Source organism: Periophthalmus magnuspinnatus, chromosome 6 (assembly GCF_009829125.3).
Source record: "Periophthalmus magnuspinnatus isolate fPerMag1 chromosome 6, fPerMag1.2.pri, whole genome shotgun sequence".
Classification (NCBI taxonomy): Eukaryota; Metazoa; Chordata; class Actinopteri; order Gobiiformes; family Gobiidae; genus Periophthalmus; species Periophthalmus magnuspinnatus.
This window is the reverse complement of record NC_047131.1, coordinates 17,710,410-17,736,121: the sequence shown is the minus strand read 5'-3', so window position 1 is coordinate 17,736,121 and position 25,712 is coordinate 17,710,410. Positions and strand designations below refer to the sequence as shown.

The window sequence follows — 25,712 nt, the reverse complement described above, 5'->3', positions numbered from 1 at the left end:
ATTACTTAGAATACTTGTTTATACTTTTTAGCGATTCAAATACAACCGGAAAATCTTATAAGAAATTCTTATGGTTTTGTTTTGAAGCGCTATCCCGGAAGTGTCGTGGTTAAGCATCTTGACTGAGCACTGCACGCCTCAGCTCACCTCAGGCTCGGTTCAGGGTGACTCTACTCTGCTGTTGTCCGTGAACTGTGCTAATTTTACCTCCTCGGGGGTCGGCGAGGTCAACACACAGCGGTCACAAGGTGGGTCTACTCGCTACCAACGTAGTTTTGATTGTTTTTACGTCTTCCATTTGCGTGTGTCTTCAAATAGTTTGGCACAGCACCCCTACTAGAACTATTCCATGTGCTTGGAGACAGTGGTGGTATCATGAATCTATTATAGTTCCATGGGGGGATACAGTAACAATTTGCAAAGTTCTATAGGCTGTTTTAGCTGGCTGCTGCAGTTTGGGCCTCAGATGTCATTGGTTTTGAAATGACTCTGCGCATTTTGCAGTTACAATCAACCCAATGTAAATGTTTTCAGTTTTTCCAATGGGTAAATGATCTCATGTTTCGCAACTCCTGTGGGTCTGTATATCCTGTTGCAGCTTCTTTCCAAACAGTATGGGCGTCATGTGCTTTACTTGCAGCACTAGTTTGCCTCTTAAAACTCACTTAAATCATTCATAGCCTCAAGGGACCATTTGTTTCGTCTCACTCTTGCCTTATTCAAATACATGGCCCCATCCCCTCCCGTTTGTTGTCATTCAGATGTGAAGGCCATAGACAACAATGGCAAGCTCACTATCTCCTTCTTATTATGACTCATTCACTGCCGGGGTCCAAAACAGGAATGGCATTGGAATGGCAAGTCTTTTTTTTTTTATAAGTTTTGCCTCCTCTGGTAGAACTGTGAGGACGATTTCTGTTGCCACCTCTAGAAAAATAATAAGGGTTTAACTGTTGAGATGTGTTAAATTATCCAAGGGTGTGTGTTGTCATGGTAATTTCAGTCTGTTTACTCTCCGAACGTGCTGCTTATGCCTGCTTTTGTATTATTTGCTGTATCTCTACTCCCCACACCTAGGAGAAAGCATTTGCAGTCTTGGCTTTGAAGGGAGTTAAAAGTTACACAAAGCTTACATTCTGAAGTCTTCTGATTCTGAAAAAAAGTCTTCTGACATAATAAAACAAAGCCCTCACAGCTAGTAACTAGTTTTCTACTGTCTTTTTTCTACAAGGCTTGACATGAACTGGTTTACTTAATGTGTCTGACAAGTCTTTCAGTCTTTCAATAGTTACAAATGTGGGAGTTGAATAGAACCCAAATGTGTTAACGTAGTAGTATTTAGTTGTATAATTGGTAATTAAGTTACAATGTCAAGTAAAATGTAAAAATCTATGTTTGGGAAGGAATTCAATACAACAAAAATATGGCTTCCGATATAGCAGAGATTGTGGGACTATGTATATGAACCAGGCCCTAGGTCTTAAATGTAGTAGTTATAATGTTGTATTAGGTTTGGTGTCTCCATTGTCTGAATTCTGTTTCAGAATACTCACTTTCACTCTCAGAGGATTGGTTGTTGACCTCTCGATTAAATGACCCAAGCATATCATTGATGACTAGAATCTTTATTAATTGCCTAGCCTTATGTTATATATCTATGGACTGAATCTTGTCTATGTGTGCCATATTGTTTGTACAGTTCAGTTTGTTTCAGGTTTATCTCCTGTTTTCACGCAGCGCTCTCCCAAAAGCAAACTCCACCTGCCCTTTGACCTCTTGAGTCATTTTTCGCAGGTTAAAAGAACACGTTGTTCACACAACTTTGGCTCACCCCATGAATTCAGGTCCGTTATGAGTGAAAATTTAGATCAGCAATTCTCAAACTTACAGTTTTAAGTATATAAAAATATATATGAGGTACCAGTTCAGAATTTTTTTTTTATTGAAAATGGTACTAAATCAAGAGTAGGCTTGAACTTGACTAAATCAGTATTGTGCTCAACAACATTCTTTTTCTGACAGAGGATTGGCTGTAGACCTTTCCATAAAAAAATAAATAAATAAATAAATAAATCTATGGCCCAAGCAAATCATGTTTTTAGACATGACTAAATCTTGATCTCAATTAAAAAGTGGTTAATTGTCCAACCCTAAAATAAAAAGTACTCCTGATCTTCCATAAATGTAGTCTATGCTTGTACCACTGTTTAAGAATTGCTGCCCAATATTTGGTCTACATGTATTTTTGTCATTACAGTGTGTTACTGTTGTAAACCTTTTATATAATTTCACCTCTATGCACATGTTTTACTTCACTTTATGATAGTGTATTTTTACATGATATTTGACAGTGTAACTTTTGTCAACAACCTTCAGTTTTACTGTGTATTCTCTTGCTTTTATTTCCGCATGCTTGATTCCCGTGGCACGTGGCTGTACGTTTCTATCCTGAGCAGGGAAAGGTTTCGGCCATGTTGCGAGCACTGCGTCACCGAGGCCGTGGCACGCGGTGGTGTCTTGCGGTGCAGCGGAGGTACGAGCACCACAGGGCAGTGATGGCCATCCGCCGAGAGGACATCAACCCCTGGGAGAGGAGAGCCCCGCTGGCCCCCCGACACGTCAAGGAGCTCACCCACGCAGGAGTCAAAGTTCTGGTGCAGCCCTCCAACCGCAGAGCTATACATGAGAAAGTAAGACAGCAATGTTGTTGACTTGTCGTGCCACTTGTTGAATCTACATTATAAGCAAAATATAGAAAATATAGGTCTCACATTCATAGTTGTACACAGGATTTAACATATTTAACAAGATTCAAAATCATCTGACAAAAAGTAGCATATAAAAATAATCAAATATTGCTATAAGTTTAAATAAGGGGCTAGCATAGTAAGGTCATTGATTGACAGACAAATTATAATTTCATATTTAACTATAAGTTAAGCTGTGAAAATGTAAGGACATGGCCTATTATAATTAATTCTCCTCAATATTCCTGAAATATTTAACCACTACACTTATGTGCGGCCAAGATTACATTGGCCAATTTTACATTGTTTCTGAAATGTGCTTACTGGTGCATGCATTCACTTGCAGAGAAATACATGAAAGCATTTTGGAAAACGGGTTGCTGCTGTCTTGATCCTATAAATACATTCTGCCTTAGGTCCGTATCAAATTTAAAGGTACAACATGTAACTTTCTGGAGGTGACACGATGCCATGGAACTAGAACATTTTTCACTGCAATAAACACAACTATAATGTAAAAAATAGATACTTATATTTTATATTTTTTATAAATCAAGGAACATACTTTGGTTTAAATAAATACTTGTAGTGTATGGGCTTATATTAAAATGTCCATTGAATGGTAAGACAAGGTTTTAGGTTGTTAGGAAATTATGATACTGTTTTGCAATGTAGAAAACGTGTTGAGCAAAATTGCTTGTGACTTGATCCAGAATAACCAGCAAAAATGTTTTTGAGAAGAGCATATGCCGAAATGTCACCATTAAAGCCACTCACCTGCATAAAATACAGAGAAGATTAGACAATTAGGAAGATACAGTGCCGTGAAAATGTTTTTGCCCCCTTACCTGTGTCTAATATTTAAGTTTGCTTGATCTGAAATGGCTAAGAGTGACAAAGATAACTCACAAGTACCGTAAGCACAAAATCTAATGCTGAAAAAAAAAGCCATCGGAATCTACATGGCTCATGTGAAAAAGTAATTGCCCCCTAACCTAATAACTGGTTGAACCAGTCTTTCACATCGCTGTGGAGGAGTTTTGGCCCACCCTTCTTTGCAGAATTGTTTTAAATCAGCCACATTGGAAGGTTTCTGAGCATGAACCGCCTTTTTAAGGTCATGCCACAGCATCTCTACTTGGTTCAGGTCTGGACTTTGGCTAGGCCACTCCAAAACCTTTTTTTTTTTTTAAAGCCATTCAGAAGCAGACTTGCTGGTGTGCTTTGGATCATTGTCCTGCTGCAGAACCCAAGTGCGCTTCAGCTTGAGGTCACAAACTGATGGCCGGACATTCTCCTTCAGATTTTGCTGGTAGAAAGCAGAGTTCATGGTCTTGAAGCAGCAAAGCAGCCCCAAACCATGACACTATCACCACCATGTTTCACTCTTGGCATGATGCTCTTTTTATCAAATGCTGTGTTCATTTTACACCAGATATAATGGGATCCACTCCTTCTAAAAGGTTCAACTTTTGTTTCATCAGTCCACAGAATATTTTACCAAAAGCTTTGGGGATCATCAGGATGTTTTTTGGCAAACGTTAGCCGAGAGTTTATCTTCTTGTCAGCAGTGGCTTTCGTCTTGGAACTCTGCCATGGATGCCATTTTGCCTAGTCTCTTTCTTATGGTTGAGTCATGAACACTGACCTTTACTGAGGCAAGTGAAGCCTGCAGTTGTTGTTCTGGGTTCCTTTATGATCACTTGGATCAGTCGTTGCTGTGCTCTTGGCCGGCCACTCCTGAGAAGGTTCACCACTGTACCATGCTTTCTCTATTTGTGAATAATGGCTCTCACTGTGGTTAGCTAGAGTCCCAAAGATTTAGAAATGGCTTTGTAACGTTTTCCAGACTGAGACATGCCAATTACTTTTCTTCTTATCTGCTTATGAATTTCTTTGGATCGCGGCATGATGTCTTGGGTTCAATATCACCTTCAATATTCATCCGGTGTGAAAATTAATTTTTCACATCGGATCATGTAGGTTTGAATAGTATGTAAATCTCTTAACAGATAAATTCATCACTGAAAACCTGCATTTTATGTTTACTTGGATTATCTTTGATTAACATTTGAATTTGTTTCATGATCTGAAACTGTTAAGTGTGACACATGCAAAAAAGTAAGAAATCAGGATGGGCGCAAATACTTTTTCACACCACGGTAAATGATCAAGTCTGAAAGCAGTGCATAGTGTCAATCTGTTACCTGTAAAATAATATAACAAGTGATTCAACTCCAATAACCATTGCTGTTTCATGCAAAAAAATCTTAGTAGGTTCTACTTTGAAATAACCCAACAAAATAAAACATGTTGAAATAATGTACATGCATCACAGTGTATAGTTATTTATTATTCATTCATTGATTTGCTAATATTCTGAAAATAGTTAAATCTAAGAATGATCCACAAAATGTTAAAATACAGATTTATGCCTCCCATACCAGTATCTATATATCATTACTTCTCATAGGAAATTGTCAATCTGTGAGATCCTTGAGATTATTTAAAAAATCTGTCTCGTTGCAGTACTATGCAAAGGCAGGAGCTATTATTCAAGAGGATATTTCCGAAGCCTCTCTCATAGTCGGAGTGAAGAGGATGCCAGAGGATCTGGTGATGCCCAAGAAGACTTACGCATTTTTCTCCCACACCATCAAAGCTCAGGAGCCCAACATGGGGCTCCTAGAGGATCTGTTAAAAAAGGTATGAATTGTACTAATGAAAAAGTGACCACACATAGCGGCAGTAAGAGCAAAGGGTATGAGTAATTTAAACTCTTTGTGCAAGTCAGTCTTTGATCACCCAAAACTTGAAACCTTGAAACATACAATCCCCCTATAAATAATAAAAAAGTTGTGTTGCAGATAATAACATTTTGTGGTTTTATCAAGGAATTTGCTCTTTGTGGAAAGGGGAGTTGTACCACACGATTTAGCCAATATATTATCAATTACTGCATGCTTGACTAAAATAATCTACAATTGTTTTGGCTGTTTGCAAGGACACAGACATGAAGCTCTAGGCTGTCTTGTTCCATGATAGGCTTTCACATTTGTTTTCAATGTGCTTGTTTTCAGGAGGTTCGCCTGATAGACTATGAGAAGATGGTAGACCCTAATGGTTACCGAATTGTGGCTTTCGGTCAGTGGGCTGGAGTTGCAGGTAGAGTAAATCTTGTATAAATTTTACATTTATTCACTGTCATGTGCATACATGTAATGAAGCAGCTATAGCCAACTGCAATGCCAACAATCTCCTTTGTATACAGTGTAACTGATAAAAATTGTTGTCATGGCTGCACATGTACAAGGGAACATTTTCTAATTAACGGATCTCATTCTTGTTTATAGGAATGATCAATATTTTGCATGGACTGGGACTGCGGTTTCTTGCTTTAGGTCACCACACTCCTTTTATGGTAAGAGTTTGAATGCAGACAATTAAATGGTATTTAAAACAATAGCAAAAATTGGCTACACCGAAATATTAATCAGCACAGTAACTATGTCGCAAAATTATATTAACAGATCCACATTGAGTAACACAGTTTTGGACATTACAATACTGTTAATTATGCATTCACAATTACCGTAATAACCAGGGTTAAGTGTCCTACCCTTAGTAAAAGAAAACGTCAAATCTGTCAACTGGGCAAAAAGTTGTTGGAGTGAAGACGTTTCGCTGCTCATCCAAGCTGCTTCTCAGAATATTGATACTATTGTTGTAATTGATTCAATCTTGCTACATCAAACCCCATATTTACTGTGTTAATGTCTATCATTCAAAAGCCCCTTTCACACATAGTTCCCAGTAAATTGCAGAGTGCAAAATGCCAGAACAGTGACCCCCATTCACACACCGTTGCCAGAACATTACTGGGTCTGCTCTGTCCACACATAACCTGGCTTTTGGCTCTTTCACATATCATTTAAATTTAATGACAATGGAATGTAGTGAAGCCAAGAAGTCAAGCTCATAAACAAGGAAACCAAGCTTGTAACCTAAGAAACAGAATGACATAGCATTTTTCTGGATTGATTCATACATATACTTTCCCTACATATTCCCAGAAATTTACTTGAAAAATTGCCAGATCAAAAATGGAGGGAAACCAGTTTCAGATCAACCAAGGCACAGTCCAGTTGAGGGGGGACCTGAAGCACCTTCAGATAGTAGAGAGATGATACCTGAAACAGCCCCAGTCCACTTAGCTGAGGGACAGGTAGAGGTAACATCAGAGACCCACATGACATGTGACTCGCTGGAGGACATGGAACCTGACGAACCCCAGGAAGCCAAATCAGACACCGTTCGAGTTATTTCTCAGGATGTTACAACTGACGATCCAAACGTTTCAGAAGAAGTGCTTCAGTTTCCATAAGTGGACCATCACCTGCAGCTGCTGTCCCCGGATGTTATTCCCATGTTGACTGCAATGAAACTGATGGAGAATAAGACCCAGGAAGCGGGACCAGGACCAGGAACAGTCCAAAATAACATACTGGAGATTACAGGAGAATGTGGCTCAGAAGTTTCCCACAGTGACTTGTCTAAACAACAGGAGGTCAAGTCGTCATTAGAAAAGGCTGAAACATCCCCAGAGCCTCAGGAAATTGTATCCGATATCTATCCCAGTTGGCTTTCATTGGAGTCATAAGAGAAAGCGATGGCATTATAGAGTGGTGTGAATCAAACCCAACCACCACTCATCAAGAAGAGCCTATGGTCGGCAGCCTTTATCAGGCTCAGGCCGAAGAACCTGAGACGAGCACTACACCAGCACTAGGTGAAACTACACATGAGTCGGAGGACAAGAGGGAAGTGAGTCCAGATGAAGACACCCTGCAACTAGAAGCAACTGAGCTTGCCACTGTTCAAACAACCATAACAAAGGCGAGCAATGCACCTGTGCCACCCTGTGGCCATGGATTGTCCTTCACCCTTACAAATGCTTGTGTCAAAAAAAACTTTAAAATGGCTAGATGCACCAATCGGCATGATCATATCCTAATGGCTGTCAGGCTGCATAAAAAGACCCAGGAGCATCTCATTGTTGATGTAGATATCAGCTTTGAAGACCTGCAGAATATTGGCTAAAGAGCAGCCAAACATCTTAAAGTGGAGTATGGCTCTGCTGGGGCCCTCCTGAGGGCTGCTCATGCACCAGACACCTCAGCTTTTGAAGCAGCCACTGTGACCCATCTCAATAACGCTCTGACAGCCTTCCACAACCGCCCCAAGTCCGCCCTGTCACTTCCAGCTTCTTCTCCAGAGTGAGGAGGGCGTTCACATCTCATTAGGCCCAATTTGACAAATGTGTGCATGTACAACCATTTTGATTGGAAGAACGTTTCCTTTAAAATGTGTTAAAATGCATATATTTGTTTGAATAATGCGCTGAGAGCCTTCCTCAACCTGTTCATTGGGCATAAATTTACCAATGTGATTTTTAGAATCATTTTGATGTAAAGAATTTTTCCTTTGAAATGTGTTAAAATGCATCAATTTGAGCAAAAAATAAAGAATACAGAGCAAATATGTTTACTCTTGTGTATATTTGTTTGTCTTAAATATATTTAATATTTCAGAAGTGTTAAGTGATTTTTCTTTTTTGCTTTTCAAATAATGACTAAAAGCAGTGCATCCACACAGTATAACTATTACCTTTTACAGAGCCAAAGCAGATGGCATTTTACATTATAGCATCAAAAGCTGGGTTGAACATTAGCATTCAATCTCAAATTGTCTTTTATATGTTCTATTGCACCACATATGCCCTATTTACAAGTATTTTGGATGTTTTATGATAGTCATGTGAACTCTACTTTAGAAATGCACTGAAACTGGTCACATTACTCCATAGCATTTTTCTGATGTCTTCAATGGTATTCATTTGTGTTTGTTTTTCCAACAGCACATCGGTATGGCTCATAACTACAGAAACGTGAGCCAGGCCATCCAGGCAGTGAGAGACTGTGGCTATGAAATCTCCATGGGACTGATGCCTAAGTCTATTGGCCCAGTGACATTCTGTTTCACAGGAACAGGAAATGTATCAAAGGTAGGGACTTGAGCAGTGTGGACATTAAGGGTGGACACAACAGGAAATGGAATAATACCTGCCAGAAAAACAAACTCTGTTTACTGCAACAGAGATGTCTTAATACACAATGTCATTCAAGATTATTATGAGAGCAGACGGTGACATTATTAGTCTCGGTGCATTACATTTTTTACACTGTCTAGCAGGGGCATGTCCAGACTCTGGCACAAGGGTCACCCAAGTGTTTACGGCAATAATTTCATGTTTAAATTGAATAAGATTTCAATAAGAATTATAAATATTTGTGTATTCACTATATTTGTTGGTGTAATATATGTAAAATTAACAAAAATAAGTAAATATTAAATATACTTTTTACTTAAAATAAATAATTTTGTCCTTTTAGGGAGCCCAGGACATCATAAATGAGCTTCCTGTTGAGTATGTTGAGCCACACGAGTTAAAAGATGTTTCAGAAACTGGAGGTATGTCTTTTAGCTTTGGTTTGTTTTAAAGTATATTAGCACTAACCAGGGGTGGAAAGTAGCCAATTGCAAATACTGACGTTACTGTAACAAAGTAGATTTGAAACATATACTTGTAATTGAGTATAGTTCTAGCCATTGAGTACAATACAAGTCCCAATTGTCTTAATCCACGGCTGTCTCAGATGTCTCTGCTCCTCTCTACCCACAAACACTCATAACAAAGACAATATGCGTATTGCAGTTTACTACAGCTTTAAACTCTTTAAGTTTTATTTTTTGAATAAAAAATGTATCTAAAATTTCTCTAAATTTACTCAGTGTTAAAAGTAACAAATTCTTTGAGTAGCATAGTTCATGTACACTTTGTACAGATTTGGCAGCAGTACTTGTTCTTGTAATCAATCAAATGTAACTGTACTTTTACTTGAGTACAGATTTTCAGTACTCTTTCCACCACTGGTACTAACTAATCATATATAACTTCTATGAGTTAAGCATATTAGATTCATGGTACTACTGACTGAGCATTTTGTTTTCTTCATAGATTTAACGAAAGTGTATGCCACTGTGTTGAGTCGACACCACCACCTCATGAGGAAAAGTGACGGCATATATGACCCCATGGAGTACGAGAATCACCCAGAACTGTACACATCTCATTTTAGGACCAGCGTAAGGCCCCTCTTCTAACTCGCATAAATAAAGAGTAAAGTGAGCCGTTTAATTCTGTTGTTTTGCATTATAGAGAAATGGGGCCATCTGAGAACCTGTTGAATTAAGGGTTATTAAACAAAATGCACTAAGCTGATGTTCCTGGTTAATATCACATTCTTAAAGTGCATATCACCAGTTAGTTTACAGATTTTTACCAAAACATAGATATAAGTTTTTAGTAAAATCTTAAACATAAATATATACCGTATTTTGGTGACGTTTATAATTTTACTTCCTGGTTGAAGGTAATTCCATAAATGTTATCTAACAAACCTAATGTTAAAAAAGGCCAAAAGTCTTAACGGATTACCACGGGTACTGTCCCACCAAACCAAGGAATAATTAGAAAAACATGAAAGCCAAGTCATACGTGCTTTAAGAATGATTCATGATTATTACATGAACCATTTCATTATCCTTTGTGCAACAAATCTGCATAATTATCTAAAAATATGTACAGTGACTGGTAAAAGCTGGTTACCATTTGTTAACCAATGATCAAACCAACTCATTATTAAAGAGATGCAAAAGTGCATCCCGGCATATGTACAGCAAACAATATAAACATATTTACACTTATAGGTAGCACCGTACACCACCTGCCTGATCAATGGTATTTACTGGGACCCGCACACTCCACGCCTCCTCAGACGCCTGGACGCCCAGAAGTTAAGGAGACCGCCCAAAAATTCTACAGTGCACAACGAAGGCTTACCCGCTCTCCCCCACAAGTAAGGCAAACTAACAAAAATATGCTTAAAACACATTTGATATTTACATTATAAGGATACTGCATGTGCCTGTTTAGCTGTTACCATGGAGACACAATGCACTCATTAGCAAACACTGTCAAAAAAGCTTTAAGATGGTGTGAAAACTCCCGAAACACTGTGATCAATATGAGCATTCATGGTCCTGTTTAAGTCTGAAACTGAAACTGTTGGCTTATGCTAGCGAGCTTGTAACTGTGTGTGAGAGACGTGTTTATCAGCACAAATCAGCTCACCTGTTGTAGTTTCAGCTAAGTCAGTTTTTTCTGGTCAGATTGTGTTAAAATAGAGTGTAGATTAATGTCTAACAGAGCTTCTAACCGCGTGCTTACAGTTATCATCACAGCCCCAGGGAATGTTGTTGACGTGAAATAATATATCATATCATTTTATATATATATATATATTTTTTTTTTTTGACCCATTCTGGATCCACAGTATTTATTTTTACTTTGGGACAACAAAATAAATAAATACATTTCTTATCAAATGAATAAATCAATTTCTTATTACCTTTATGCTATTTTTCCTTCCTGCAAACATATTCTTGTTAATCCTTTACTGCATATATTTGTGCTTCCTTTTGGATCAGATATATTGATGCAGGAGAGTTTTTTTTTTGCTGGTAATCTACCTTTTTCACATCCTTGTACTTCTGCTCTTTTATGTGACAGTGGCATTGGCTGCTGCATGTCTGTTGTTGAGCACATATCTCTACAGATCAAAGGTCAAATCTCTTTGCCTTGAGTTGTGTTTACAGGGTGAGTGCGCGGTGAGAAGGTCGCACTAATAACAAAGCCCCTCTCGTCCTTGTCCGCAGACTTTTGGCCATCTGTGACATATCGGCCGACACGGGTGGCTCCATAGAGTTCATGACCGAGTGCACCACCATCGACAAGCCCTTCTGTATATACGACGCAGACCAGCACATCGACCATGACAGGTACTCAAGCACCCTCACACAGGCTGCTTCTGCTCCAGCTATGGAAAAATATGCTAACTAAATATACATACATTTGATAGATAATACTATAATAATAAAATTGGATTCTTGCACAAGATCAGGATTTCTTAAACATGTTTGTGGTCTGTAGTAGGGCTGCAATAAAAATGAATGAAGTAGTCAATTAGTCAACTTTCTATTGTTCATTGAGAGTTTTAAAATGCATTTTAATGAATAAGGGTCAAATATGGTGACCAAAGGCTTCTAGATATTGAATATTTCTGAGTAAAGTCTGTGCTGATTATTTGCACAAAAACTATATTCAGAATGGTAAAAAAAAAAAAAAACTAAACATGTGTGCCCTCCACACAAATTATTTTAGTAGTCGACTTGTCACAGTTAATCTTTGCACCGTTAGTCTGTAGGTTTTATTACACAGGACAGTGACTGGGGGAGAGACTTTCAGTAAATTGACAGAGCCAGTATCTCAAGGACTAGAAGTCAACAAGGAGTCCTGCAATCAGTCTCCCTGACCACAATGCTGGACCAGGGGACTTTGTGTGTGGAGTTTGCATGCTTCCAAGTGCTGCACTGCGGTCGCCCAATACTCCTGACAGGCCTCGTAGGTGTTAATGGTCAAATAAAGGACACACTTTTCTAGAGGCATTATAGAGTGTACCTGATGTGTAGTGTACCTTTTACACATTTATCCAGAAACAAAGACCGACACATTGACATATTCAATACATTTGAGGCTCTAATACAGCTTAATAAAAGTACTATGTGTGTCTCCCTTCCACGTTATCGCTGTTTGAGGTGCTCTGTTCATTGGACAGATGCTCATTCATGCTGACATAATTTCAACCCATTTTTTTAACGGTGTGTCTGTGGAGAACAATCTATGTACAATATACTTTATTATAACCAACTTTCCTCTATATAAACCTCACATGGTTTACATTAGATCCATTTGCTAAAGAGTACAATAATCTAAATCTAAATAAATTCTTCTGTGACAATGACTACAAATAAATTGAATTGAATTGAAATCATTTGGTGTAACCACTGCTTTTACTGAGAATAATTCAGAAAAAATAAGTTACAATTTATAATGTTCTTTTGGACTCTACTCGTGTTTCATTTCACTGAGAAGAATTTGTCTCATTCCAGCCTTAATTGTATTCTTTAACTTAAGACTGTGGTGAAATAGTTCTTGAATTATGGAAATTGTATATTACGCACATTTTTTATTTAATGTAATCTTGTTTCCTCATACCTGCAGTTGTCATTTGTTTCATTCACAGATGCTTAACACAAAAATCATGCATAGTTTAGTCTTCTCTCAAACTGAAAACAGTTAGTTTCACTTTGTGTTTTCATTGAATGGTGATAAAGGAATGATGATAGTGATAAACTCTATACATCTGAAGCTACATCCTTGTTTCTGTGTACACCAGAAAATATTGTAGATTTTCTATGCCAATCTCAACTGAACAAAACGTAAAATGAAAATACAGGCAACAACTTATTAGAGTAAATAGGTTCAGCTGAGGCTAAAACACAACTCTGGGTGTGTTTTTGAGAAGGTAACAACAATCCAACATGAAAAGTTCACATGAGTCAATTTTATATAATATAGAACCTTTAAAGAAAAGTAGTTGTTTAGTTTGTATTGTCTTTTGCTGTTTGTTTTGACTGCAGTGTTGAAGGAAATGGGATCCTCATGTGCTCCATTGATAACCTGCCGGCACAGCTGCCCATCGAGGCCACGGAATACTTCGGAGACCGCCTCTTCCCCTATATTTGGGAGATGGTAAGACCTTGGGTCAGGTGAGCTTGGTCGTTTTTCTGGTGATGGAATTTGGTTTGTTTTTTTCCTTCAACTTGTTTTGGGAGAGCGCTGCTGTAGGTTATGACAAACACATTTAAATTTTCATAATGAGTCTGATGATGTTTGCAGCTGCCTTCAGACGCCACCAGACCTTTGGAAGAAGAAGAATTCAGCCCACAAGTCCGGGACGTGAGTGTAACCTTTTAAAAATATTCAATGTGTTACAGTCAAGTTAGGTTGTTTTCACACTGCCACTAGTTAGGTCAACTTAAAAGAGCACTCGCTGTGATAGCAGTACTTGGGCCAGTGTGAACCCAACAGCCACACCGCAGTAAATGGCCGCTCCGATCAAGGCCGATCCAGAAACAAAGTAAACGAAACTAAATCTAGTTTGCACTGAGGCCGCCCTTAGAGCCACTAACGTGTGAAAATGACCTAGTTTGTTTTTTTTGTTTTTTTTCAAAGGCTGTCATCACTTCAAACGGAAAGCTCACACCCAAGTTTGCATACATTGACAAGCTGCGGGAGGAGAGGTATGTTTTTAAATTATCCTTATACACAAGTTGTTTTAATAGGAAATATGTCTACCTTACAGAAACGATACAATTGAAACTATACCTGCTAAAATTTCAAATAAAATGTGAACAATCAGTTTACTTTTCCAGATGCCATAGTAGATCTTGAATAGATTTTTGAATGCAGGAGACACTGTTGCAAAAGTAGTCACATTTTTTCTTTGTTGCTACTTGTCTGAATCGCAATAACCTTTAGCGTAACTCATTTTCCAGTTTGCTTGTACTAATATTTCACATTTTCATTTTTTGTGCTCGAAGCTAGAGCCTTGCTAACTAACCCAAGTTTGTTCCTTGCACAGTGCTGTGGCTCTTGCTTGTCTAGTGTGCGCTCTTGGCTCAGAAGCAGGACGCTCCCAGTTGTTCCTGGTAGAAACATGTTTGTCTTTTACCGAACCTTCGTTACCCTCCTCGGCCTGTCTCTTCCTCTTGGGGCAATTGCTGTGTTTGTCCTGTTGCATGAAGCACATTGCAAAAAAATGACTCTAGATGGCATGTTTTTTCTGCTTTTGTGTGTCAAACATTATAGACTAATATTTTCAGAATACTAGTAATGTAGATTTGAGTGATATTGCCAAAAAGTTTTTACTAATTTTTTTTACTTTCTCGATGACATTAATCAGACAGTATTTTAGCAGTTCATCAGAAATGTGCCAATACATTCCTGGTCTTGGTTGAAGTCTTGCACAAAATGTAAATTGTCAATTAAACAGAAGTTTAGAAATATCACTGTTTATGTCCTAATTTGGAAGATACACTGCAAGTTTACAACCTTTTTATTGTGCTGATTTTTTTGTATTTTTTCATGAATATTCAATTCAAATCAAATTATATTTTAAAATAATGTCAGGATTGGCACTGTCAAAAGTTGCACAATCCAGTGATCTTTGTGTCAGTGCTAAGACTAATGTGTTTATCCGGGGAATCTTGGTAGCCAGTGCACTTTTTAATTTTTAGTTTAAATTTGATCTGTTTTGCATTTGGCTACAGCCTGCTCTCATTTTGACATATTACAATTGGTAAATAATCAATTGAATATAACTGAATATTATGATAATCACTAGTTGTTTAGGAGCTTAAGCTGATTCCTCTGCTTGTCTGTTTACATAAAGTGCTTAAGTAACCCCACTGACGCCTGCTAAGATGCATTCACTTCACTCTTAATGACACAACAATGACGACTTTCCACTTATCCTTCACATTGAGGTTTAGCGCAGCTTTGGGTCTATACTTTTCCTCAACAGCTTGCTCCGAAAACCCTCGATGCTTCTTCAATTTCTATATCTTCATATTTAGGCCATCTCTAAGACTCCTCCACTCACTAATTGATCTTAAGTATCATTTTTCCAGACAAGCCATGCCACAAAATCTTTAATCCCCATGATTGAGTTGGGCTCCTTAAGAAAATGTAAACAAAAAGGGAACGTCCATTTTGTTTTTTTAATTAAGATGCAGGAGCTCGGACCTCCACCTGGTCAATGCTACACACGCGCATGTCTCATCCAATTAGAGGCTGCTGACTCCTTGGGGATTTAAGGCGGACCGTGGGTTACTAATACCACGGGTGACTTTATTAAGGCGGTATTGTTATGACGGTGTTAACATAATCCTGCATGCAAAATCACAGACTTTTTAACTGAAGTCACGAGTCCAGAGGAGGGCTTGCTTTAATTAAAATATGACTCACTGGGTTTGGGCAGTGACAGTGTGATTTATTTTCACTCACAGGAGGTCACATGAAAAGTGTCAGGCCAATAATATTTTACATGCAATTATTTATGATCCATTTTGAAAACATAATTTGAAAAGTACATTTAAATTTTGTTTTTATTTTCAACAAGCATAAAAATATAAACCTAATGTGTAAGGTGTAAATTAACACATTCATTTCATCCTCATTTAAAGTCTCACTGGTAACATTTCTGGTGGACCTGTAATCCAGGAAGACAGAAAGTTAAAGCCATATTTTGGAGCATTCTCAATGGAAATGGATACGTTTTATACCCTACGGTAGAATATTTCTGGCAAAGCAATAAAAATCTTGATTGAGACAAGCAGGTGCCTCACCAAGCAAAGTTACAAGTCAGTTTAGTGAAATAAAAGCACCCATAAATGTATACTTTTTGGTTGAAATGTTATATAATGGGGCTTTAAGTAATACGTTTTGCATTGTGATGACCCTTTTCTTGGTGACCTCTTTTCAAATACAATGCAAAATAAAATTTAGTGGGGGCAAGGTCCATTGATTTGTTACATACAAAGTTTGTGATTATAAATTAACTATAGGTTTGTGCAAGCAGCCTTCTGCACTATTTTTGCAGAAGATATGTCACCTTTCTCTTAAGAGAAAGTTTGGTTTTAAACTGTTGTGGTTTAGGGAGAAGGCTCAGATCATGAAGAAGAGTGGGATGAAGCGTGTGCTGATGCTGGGAACCGGGTATGTGTCGGGACCTGTCGTGGAGTACTTGACCCGGGACGACAAGACACAGGTCACAGTGGGTGAGTGCTGTGGGGGTGATGTCTTTTTTTGCCAATATGCAGATGTTTTTGTAGTTTTTAGTAAGTTTGTTAGTGGGTTTGACTGGTGTGATTCAATGCTAGTATTTGTTTCAAGTTGTTGCTTTTAAAGGTTAGAGGTAACTCATTTTTGCAATTCTCAAAGCGTAGTAGATGGTCCAGTATTATTATTATGGTGTCAGGATTAGTGGGTGCCATTGTGCCACACAAGAGACTCACCTCCAGATCTTAAGCTAGGCATGGTCAGGACCACCTTACCTGGAAGATTTTACCTATTTAGCCTTATATGAACCTTGTACTCCTACTGATGAGGTTCTCTTGTTACATTTTATTTGTGAAACTAATCTAGAACTGGACTTCTACATGGGTTAAAAATCTGCTACAGTCCTGGATTTCATTTAGATTTAGAACGGTTTATAAAAAGTGACTATGAAAGTAGAATTGGTTTTGAAGTAATGAGAATCACAACTAAAATGTCAGAATTGTGTATCATTTGTATCAGAATAGAGTTTCTTTTGGGATTTTTCTTTGGATCAGAAATCCAGTTTTTTTATGTTATATTCTTATTTCTGTATCTAGCCTCTGTGATGCTGAGACAGGCTGAGGAGCTGGCAGCCAAATATCCAAACACCATCCCTGTGGTGCTGGACGCGGGCAGCCAGGAAGGGCATCTGGACTCACTGATCAAAGACCATGACTTGGTCATCAGGTAGACCACTGAAGATACACCTCAAAACTGCCAGAGCTTATGAGAAAAAAATGAAACATGTAGTTACTTTTTCTTCAATGACACAAGACGTGACATGTGGTGTCAATTTTATGTTCGTAAGATGTTTTTGTCTAGTTTTAAGGTGAAGATGTTTTACCTCTCACCCAAAGGTTTATATTTTTAAATAATGTATTTTTTTTAAAGAAATGGTATATGTACTTCAGTGGTAAACTCCATTGTTGATTCCATTGTTGTGCTCTACAGCCTGCTGCCATACACACTCCATCCTATGGTGGCTAAGCACTGTATCCAGAGGAAGAAGAACATGGTGACTGCCAGTTACCTGAGCCCCGACATGAAGGAGCTCGAGAGCAGGTCAGGAGGATGCTAATGTCATGAAAAGAATTAGATTTGTAATAATACTAATTTGATTTAAACTACTGTGATCTACATTTGTAAATTGCATCTTCAACCCATAAAAAGGCCAAAGAAGCTATAAAAACTATACACAATGCAACTTTTCAAGGATCCGCCACCTCTTATTCATCTTATTAAATTACTTTTTTTGTTCAACTGCTTTGAAAAACATGTATTCTTACTGTGATCAAGCTTGCCCTGGTGCCTCCATGGAGATAGGTACGTTAAATGCCATACTGTGGAACATTTCAAGCAAAACAATAACATTTCCATGGAGACAAGTAAATGGCAGACCCTCAAAAAGTTACATAGTAAGCTTTAAGCTACTTTTGTTAAAGTGTGAAACTGTTACACTCACAGTCAAAGTCAGAAGAACCTAAACCTCACTGGCAAATATACAGTCCAAAATATGATACTAGAGAACTAAATGGGGAATTTCTGTTAGTGCGCTGGAGGCTGGCATCATCATAGTCAATGAGATGGGACTGGACCCTGGCATAGACCACATGTTGGCCATGGAGTGCATTGACCAGGCTAATGCTGACGGATGCACAGTGAGTCACCACACATCTGCCCTACTTATATAATATTTAGTTTGTTTTTTTTTAGCAAATATTCTCTTCATTTCTTCTAAAATATGATCGTTTATAGGTGGAGTCGTACATCTCATTCTGTGGTGGGCTCCCTGCTCCAGAGTGCTCAGATAATCCTCTGCGCTACAAGTTCAGCTGGAGTCCTTATGGTGTCCTCATGAACACCATCAGCACAGCCGTCTACCTGAAGGATGGAGAGGTGAGGCCAGATCTGTTCAGACTGTGAAGAGGTTCAGTACTTGGTTTTTCTGCAATGCCCCAAACCATACAGTAGAAAGATGGGCATTTCTACATGTTGTCCAGGGACCATCACCTCTAAGTTCTTAATATGAACTACTAGGTATTAGATAGTACTACGTAATTAAAATGTGCATTGCATAATATTCTTGTTCTAATAAACCTTACAATAACACATTAATAAACCTTACAATAATGTCTATCTTGTTTCACTTAGTTGTGTTATTTGGAGAAAAACTTGAAGTATACGTCTGTGTAGGTTGTGACTATCCCGGCCGGTGGGTCTCTAATGGAGTCCGCGACTGAGATGGATTTCTTCCCTGGGTTTAACCTGGAAGGTTACCCCAACCGGGACAGCACCAAGTATGCAGAGCCCTATGGGATCCAGAGTGCCCACACTCTGCTCAGAGGAACACTGCGCTTTAAGGTCAACATTATTTTATAACACACAACTCCTGGGTGAAATGGCCATGTTACAATATAATGGTTAATCTTTAAAGGGGCACCGTATAACCTTTTTTTTCCACAAGAAAAGTTACAGATTGCCATATTGTGTAACATTTCAGCAATAATATCTCCATGGAGACAATGGCAGAGAGTATGCACTTGCTTAAGTTACACAGTCCACCTTTAAAATACCAAATTATACACTTCAGATACATTCGAGAAACTATATAAACTATAGAATCATTCTCTTTTGATCTATTTCAGTGTAGTCAATTTAATGTGTATACTTTCCCTCAGGGTTTCTCAAATGCCATGAGTGGTTTTGTCAAACTGGGCCTGATTGACAGCCAGCCCTCCCCTCTCCTTGAGCAGAAGAACTCAGCCACTGTGACCTGGGTAAGAAACTTTAAAGAAGACATATGGTGCTTGTGTCTGCTATATAGTTAGAATCTATGACACCTGTGGATAATTATTTTATAATCTGTACATTTGAAATGCGATGCTGCTGAATCCTGCACATATCATTGATTAAGAAAATAAAATTGAAGAACAAAGTAAGTATAGAGCAGTGGCCAGTTGCGGTGAAAATGGGGATTGATCGGCAATGTGTCGTCTTGAAAATAAAAGATTCAGGATTGCTCAAACATGCACAAATCACTCCAAATACAACTTTGAGAGAGTAAATAAGAAGGGGAAGCAACTCTAACATAGTTAAAAGCCCTAAAAAGTTTTTTTTTTTGCATAATGAGCCTGCTTGAATATCAAAGCAGCAGCAAAATGAAGAAAACTTTTAAAAATGCACATATTGGTCTGTTACAGAAGGATGTCCTGTGCAGACAAATGGGGCTGTCCTCATCCATGTCCCAGGAGGCTTTTGAAGACGCTGTTTATGAGCGCATTGGGAAAGACCGCTTCAGGATGGACACACTCAGATGGTATGTACACAGCTTACAGATCCCATTTCCATGCTGTATTTGGGAATTACTTAAAACACAACTTCTTCTTTCTTATCTTTTGGTTGCTGGCTTTTTGTTAAGAGTTTCCCCAATAAATCAACACTCAAGATGACGACAATATCACAACCAACCACAGTAATGGTCTACCCCTCCTTGCATTTTTTATCTTGTTTTTCAAAGTGTTATAATAACAGTTTGAGCAAATTGTTCATTTTAAATCGCCATATTCATCTAAAAAAACTTAATAAAAGAAACAAGTTTGCTGAAAACAGCGCTGCTCACCTTGAAAATATGCGAATGCAGATTGCTCAAGCATGCACAACTTTGAGACGGTAATTCGCCGTGATCTATAATTTTGTACCTATACAGTTCAGACTTTTTACAGATGACCAAATATCCCTCCTTTTTCCTCAACTCAAACTTTCCTCTCCACCCCTCTACCCAATATAATTATAACCGCTACAACTATAAAAAAAGACTTACCAATCCAATCTATCTGTGACACCTCCATCTTTCTGCTGCCTCTCCTTCGCTCCGTATGCCTTGATGTCTGGCACTCTCCAAAGTCACTTTTTGCTTCGCGCCCGGGTTTGGGAGCAAGGCCGAGTGCTCCACAGCGCCCCCTCCATAATCACGCCTGCTCAAGTGGTGTAGCGGGCTCACTCTCTATTCTAAATCAACTTTTCCAAGAGTCTCTTCAGCCCAAGGCCCTGAGCGGCCATTGTTCAGTGTGAGGCAGAAGGGAGGGGAGCGCTGGCATTGACAAGTGAAAATGTAAAAGTGAACTGTTGGCAGTATTCCATCAGTGCTGCTAAGAGGGTAGAAAGCCAACACGTTTCAAGCAGAAAGTGAATGGCTTGTTGTTCATTTTTCAATGCACCAGCAAAGCAGCGACAAAGAGAAACTGCTCATCTCTCCTAGACGAAGCCAAGGATGTGTGGGCAGGCATGGCAACGTGGGGTTAAAGCTGTGATTTTTCCTGCAGAGCTTTTGAATGGACTTCATGAAGGTTACTCCATTGTGAACGCCCTTTTCCGTGTGGTTTTCTGTGGCAGGTTTGGGATGCTGAGCGATGAAGTGGTGCCTCATGCAGACAGTGTGCTTGGAGCTTTGACCAAACATCTGGAAGCAAAGCTCTCCTTTGGTAAGGCTGTTTAAGTCTGTCATAATGTGACAACAAACAAAATGAACACACATTCAAAGAGGACATATCTAATATCTGTATTTAGGTTTTCACCTACTCACCCACATCTGTGTATTTATTTGACTTACTCAAAAAAATTTGGACAGGTTTACAGGTTGTACATGTAAGGCTCAGAATTGTCACAAAAAACATGTAATTGAAAATATACTGCTAACTACATTGAAATTTCACTATGAAGAGGCAGGGCCTAGCAATTCTGCACTGGACCTTTTTCTTTTATAAAACCATTTCGGATCAATATTCCGGTCAGTTTAAATTAATGCTGAAAGGTTTGGAAATTTGATCCATGGTTTGTAACCATTTTAAAGTAACAAATTCTTGTCCATCCATCCATTTTCTTCTGCATATCTGACCAGATTGCAGGGAATTCAAACAAATGTCTGACATGGACACGCACTTGTGAGCACTGAAAAGAATGATTAGATAAAAAGTATTGTTAACTGTACATTTGATTGTATTTCTGTCTGTCTTTTTATTGTAAACTGGGCTTTTACATTTGACCAAGAGACAACTGATTTAACCTAAACATTTGACTAAAACTATTCATTGTCACAGTACTCAAGAAAGTCTTGTTTGAATCTGTCCAGCCGAGGGCGAGCGTGACATGATCGTGATGAGGAACGACCTGGGGCTGAGACACCCCACAGGAGAGCTGGAGACCAAACACATCAGTCTGGTGGTGTATGGAGACCCCAATGGCTTCTCTGCAATGGCCAAGACTGTGGGCTACCCCGCGGCCATAGCTGCTCGCATGCTACTCGACGGTACCTCCCATTTTTATCAGATATACATACATGTCAAAGTTAAGCAATCCAGAGCAATTACAAACATGGTTGTTCAGAGCCCAGGCCTGCTCAGAGGTGGAACCTACTTCACCCAGATATTATACTGCACTGAGCAAGAAGAACTAGTTCTTTTCTCAGTTAGCTTTGAGTTTATTGCAGCGCTGATAGGTCACTATCCCCTGCTCCGCCACACTCCCCATGGCACACAAGTTACTATTAAGTACCACAGACTTTATCTGATCTGTGCAGTATAGACATGTCAATAAAGAGCCAGAGACAGCACCCAGCGATAACCCACTGTCTGTAAAGGGCTCAGGAGAATGTAATAGTAAAAAGGTTTCAGAAGGTGGGTCTGGTAGTCTGTCCCAAAGGTCTTTCCTTCAAAAAAATTTTCTGTAGAATTGACAAAGCTTCTTAAATGAGATGCAAAACAGCTTCATCTTGAAACCTAGTCCAGATAACAACAGCCTTTCTATTATGCAAAAATGTATACATCGTTTTAGACAGTTGAGAGGGAAAAGTCACTTTTTTGTTTTATTATGTTTTCAAAAAGAAAATCTGCAAAACAAAAGCAAAAGTGCCAACATTCACCATTAGCTACACCAAATTGGTGTATACTTTTTGTGCCTGGAAATAATCTGCAGAAAGGTGTGATATCAAACTAGCCAAATACTTTTCCAGTACATTTGCGAGTATGTTTATTTTATATTTTTTAGGTGAGATCCGTTCCAAAGGGCTGGTGATCCCCATGACGAAGGAGATCTATGGTCCAGCTTTGGCCCGACTCAAAGAAGAAGGAATCAACATCATCACAAAGTCCACACTCCAAGAATAAACCTGCTCCATCGGTGAACCAGTGCAATGGTTACTCTGCTGTTTGCAAAGGATCAACAAGTAACTGCAACCTGCTGATTTTAAACTTTTTATGGCTTTATGTTCAAGTGTCCACGTTAACACTAAAAATGCAGCAAACTGCAGATTTAAAATGACTGTAGCCTACATTTGTTTCTATCTTTAGATTTCACTCCACAGATAAATCCAAATGAAAAGGCATTAAAAACAATATTTGGTTTTACATGTAAAGTAAATGTGATTTTGGTTACTAAATATCACATACAATTTTGCCCAAATTGAGCTATAGAAAATAATTAGCAAAGGAAACCTATAGTCATCAGTGATGCTAATGGCTAATGCTACCGAGTACATGTGTTTAAACAGCTTTTATGAATGGTTCATGAGGTAAAGCGCTGTCCCACTCTCTCGCAGTAGTGTATAAAAAGTTATTAAGCAGTAAATCTGATCTGTTTTGGTGTATTTACAGGATTTGTCTGTAAAGGATTTGTAAATGTACACGGTGTACATTTTTTGTATATCTTGTTGTAACTAAGATACCAAATCTTGTTGATTAATAATCATTGTTTACATTACACACAAAACAAAAGCTTTAAAGCAAACATTGTGCAATCATGAAATGGTGTTGTTACAATCATCATGACTACTGTTAATGTCTTCCCACAAAAGCCCCTGTACACTGATCTTCAGTCTCACTGAATGAGACTGTGACTATCTGCTTATTCAATAGTTTGAGAAAGTTGTGCTTTTTGTTTTAAAATATTTATTTCCTTCCACCAAATGATACTTATTGTACTTGAAGTCGCATTATAAACGGTTTGTCCCATGTTTTAAAAGGTTTCCAAAGAAGAAGCTTATTTACATGTATTTTTATATACATATATTGTAAAATATTTTATATATGTACATGGATATGGATCAATGGACAAGTCAAGTTCTCTGCACAGACTGAAAATGGTCAAGATCATTCACTCACCAAACCAGCTGTTGTGTGACGTCTGCATTATGTCATGTAATGAAAAAGGTGGGAAAATGGTAATTAAAATTAAACATTTTAATTTCTGTCATTTCCCTTTTGTCTTCAGTTTGTCCAGGACTACACCAGGTATAGGTTATGACTATACAATGGTTGCCTAAGATCCAGAATATACACTTCAATACTTCACAAAGATCTGTATATAAAATACAGAGGTATCACTGTGGATTTGCCAGGCAAAAACTGTGCTCTTTTTTATACTTGAATCAGGAATGGCTTTACTACATTGCATTTTATTCACCCATCTCCTTTTAAACTCAGACCATATTCAGTCTTTGTCCCATCACAGTTCAATCATAATAGTTCACACTTTGCTTCAGGCACGCTTTTGCTACATATGTCCATTGTTTGTTTATCTCTGCAGACTCCCTCTCCTCCCCATCTTTCCTCCCCCTCCTCTCTCCTCCCCCTCTCTCCCCCTCTCTCCTCCCTCTCTCCCTCTTTCCTCCCACCCCACTCCCCTCCCACTCCCCTCCCACTCTCTGCTCCCCCTCTCTCCTCCTTCTCCCCTTCACTCCTTTCCCTCTCTCCTCCCTCTCCTACTCCACTCCCCCCCTCTCCGCCCCGGGGCAGCCATGCAAACGAGGCCACCGCGCGAGGCCTAATTGGGCACGTAATTATGAAAAGTCAAAAATGCAAATGACGTATGGATACAGCAGCAGGTCAAGATGATGTCTGGACACTTGGCCTAGTTTAGTGTCTGAAGAGACGCACTTCTCAGTCTTAGTGCGGATTAACACATGAGGATGTGCAGGACTTGGGCTGGGAGTGGTTGGGATTATCAGTGACTCGTGCGCAGGTTGAAATGCCCCACGCTTGTCATTTCTCCGCTGAGTTTAGTCACACGTCTATTGTCTGGGCGTCCTGACCCTGTGCCCTTTGTCTCATAAAGTGTCGTTTGGGCTTGTACCAACTGAGCAGTTCACTTCACAAACTGTGGTTGTCCATTTGCAGGATAGTCTCATAATTTGGTGTTGACTAATTTTACCGCTCAGTTTAAGTAAGCCCAACTGTAAATGCACCCACAAAATATGAATAAAGATTAAAATGCACTTAAGTTGTTTATTTTGTATAGAAAAAACTAAAACTATTATGGTATTTTTGATTTAAGGTCTGTCTCCTCTGTCTCATCAAGAGGTTATACTTTATTTAACTTGGCTAATTTGCACTTATTCAATTAAAAGAGTTTTTATTGGCCTGCTTGTCTCTATAGAGATAGAAAAGTTACATAGAATATGGAACTAGAATAGGAAGGTTTTACTATTTTAGTGTATTAAATATATCAACTAATTTATGATCAGATCAACTACATTAGAATACAGTGACAAAAATAAATAACTTTTTGAAAAAAAAAAAGTAAAAAGTAGTGCAACCAGGTCCCCAGTGTAGTGGTGTTACAGTGGCTGGTACAATAGCTCTTCTTTACACATATGATGCTTCGTTAGGCTTTTTCCAGCCAGACATAAGTGTAATTGCTGAAACAAATGAGGCAGAAAACCAAGCAGTGAGAGGCCCTGAAATCTGCATAAAACCAAGATGTCTGCCACAATAAAGTCCAGCTTCGTTCCACTTGGGTTAGCTCAGCTGCAAACATAAGTAAATCCAATACAAAGTTCTTTTTATTTGTGCAGTCAGGCATAAGGTAAACATTAATTCATTTTCTTGTCATGTTAGGCCTAATTAAAATTATGTTTTAGATTACAGATACAAAAATATATACAGTCTCCCATCTTCAATTTGTTCATTATAACTTTGATATCTATATGTTTATCAGTTCTTCACACTGCCAAATACTGCCCATTAGGGTCCATTATTTAACCCAATGTCAATTTCAATGTTTTTCTATGA

The 25,712-nt window shown here is 38.6% G+C and overlaps 1 protein-coding gene across 1 annotated transcript; it reads left to right on the top strand.

The window, feature by feature from the left end:
• Positions 1 to 168: 168 nt before the first annotated feature.
• Positions 169 to 23,838, top strand: aass (aminoadipate-semialdehyde synthase). Its single transcript, XM_055222492.1, has 24 exons — positions 169 to 254; positions 2,430 to 2,690; positions 5,277 to 5,453; positions 5,828 to 5,912; positions 6,101 to 6,168; positions 8,665 to 8,811; positions 9,200 to 9,278; positions 9,826 to 9,953; positions 10,578 to 10,726; positions 11,586 to 11,708; positions 13,410 to 13,521; positions 13,669 to 13,728; positions 14,005 to 14,072; positions 16,489 to 16,610; positions 17,208 to 17,337; positions 17,602 to 17,712; positions 18,200 to 18,308; positions 18,406 to 18,546; positions 18,844 to 19,011; positions 19,329 to 19,427; positions 19,851 to 19,966; positions 21,043 to 21,131; positions 21,779 to 21,955; positions 22,693 to 23,838. The coding sequence occupies exons 2-24, from the start codon at positions 2,472 to 2,474 to the stop codon at positions 22,809 to 22,811; spliced, it is 2,796 nt and encodes a 931-aa protein (XP_055078467.1). The 5' UTR covers positions 169 to 254; positions 2,430 to 2,471; the 3' UTR covers positions 22,812 to 23,838.
• The last annotated feature ends 1,874 nt before the right edge of the window (positions 23,839 to 25,712 follow it).

Bases quoted from the DNA above. Each gene is read 5' to 3' on its own strand.
- aass (XM_055222492.1), top strand. From the start codon at position 2,472: ATGTTGCGAGCACTGCGTCACCGAGGCCGTGGCACGCGGTGGTGTCTT. The intron at 13,729-14,004 runs GTGAGTGTAACC...TTTTTTTCAAAG, and splicing joins TCAGCCCACAAGTCCGGGAC to GCTGTCATCACTTCAAACGG. The intron at 19,428-19,850 runs GTAAGAAACTTT...GGTCTGTTACAG, and splicing joins ACTCAGCCACTGTGACCTGG to AAGGATGTCCTGTGCAGACA.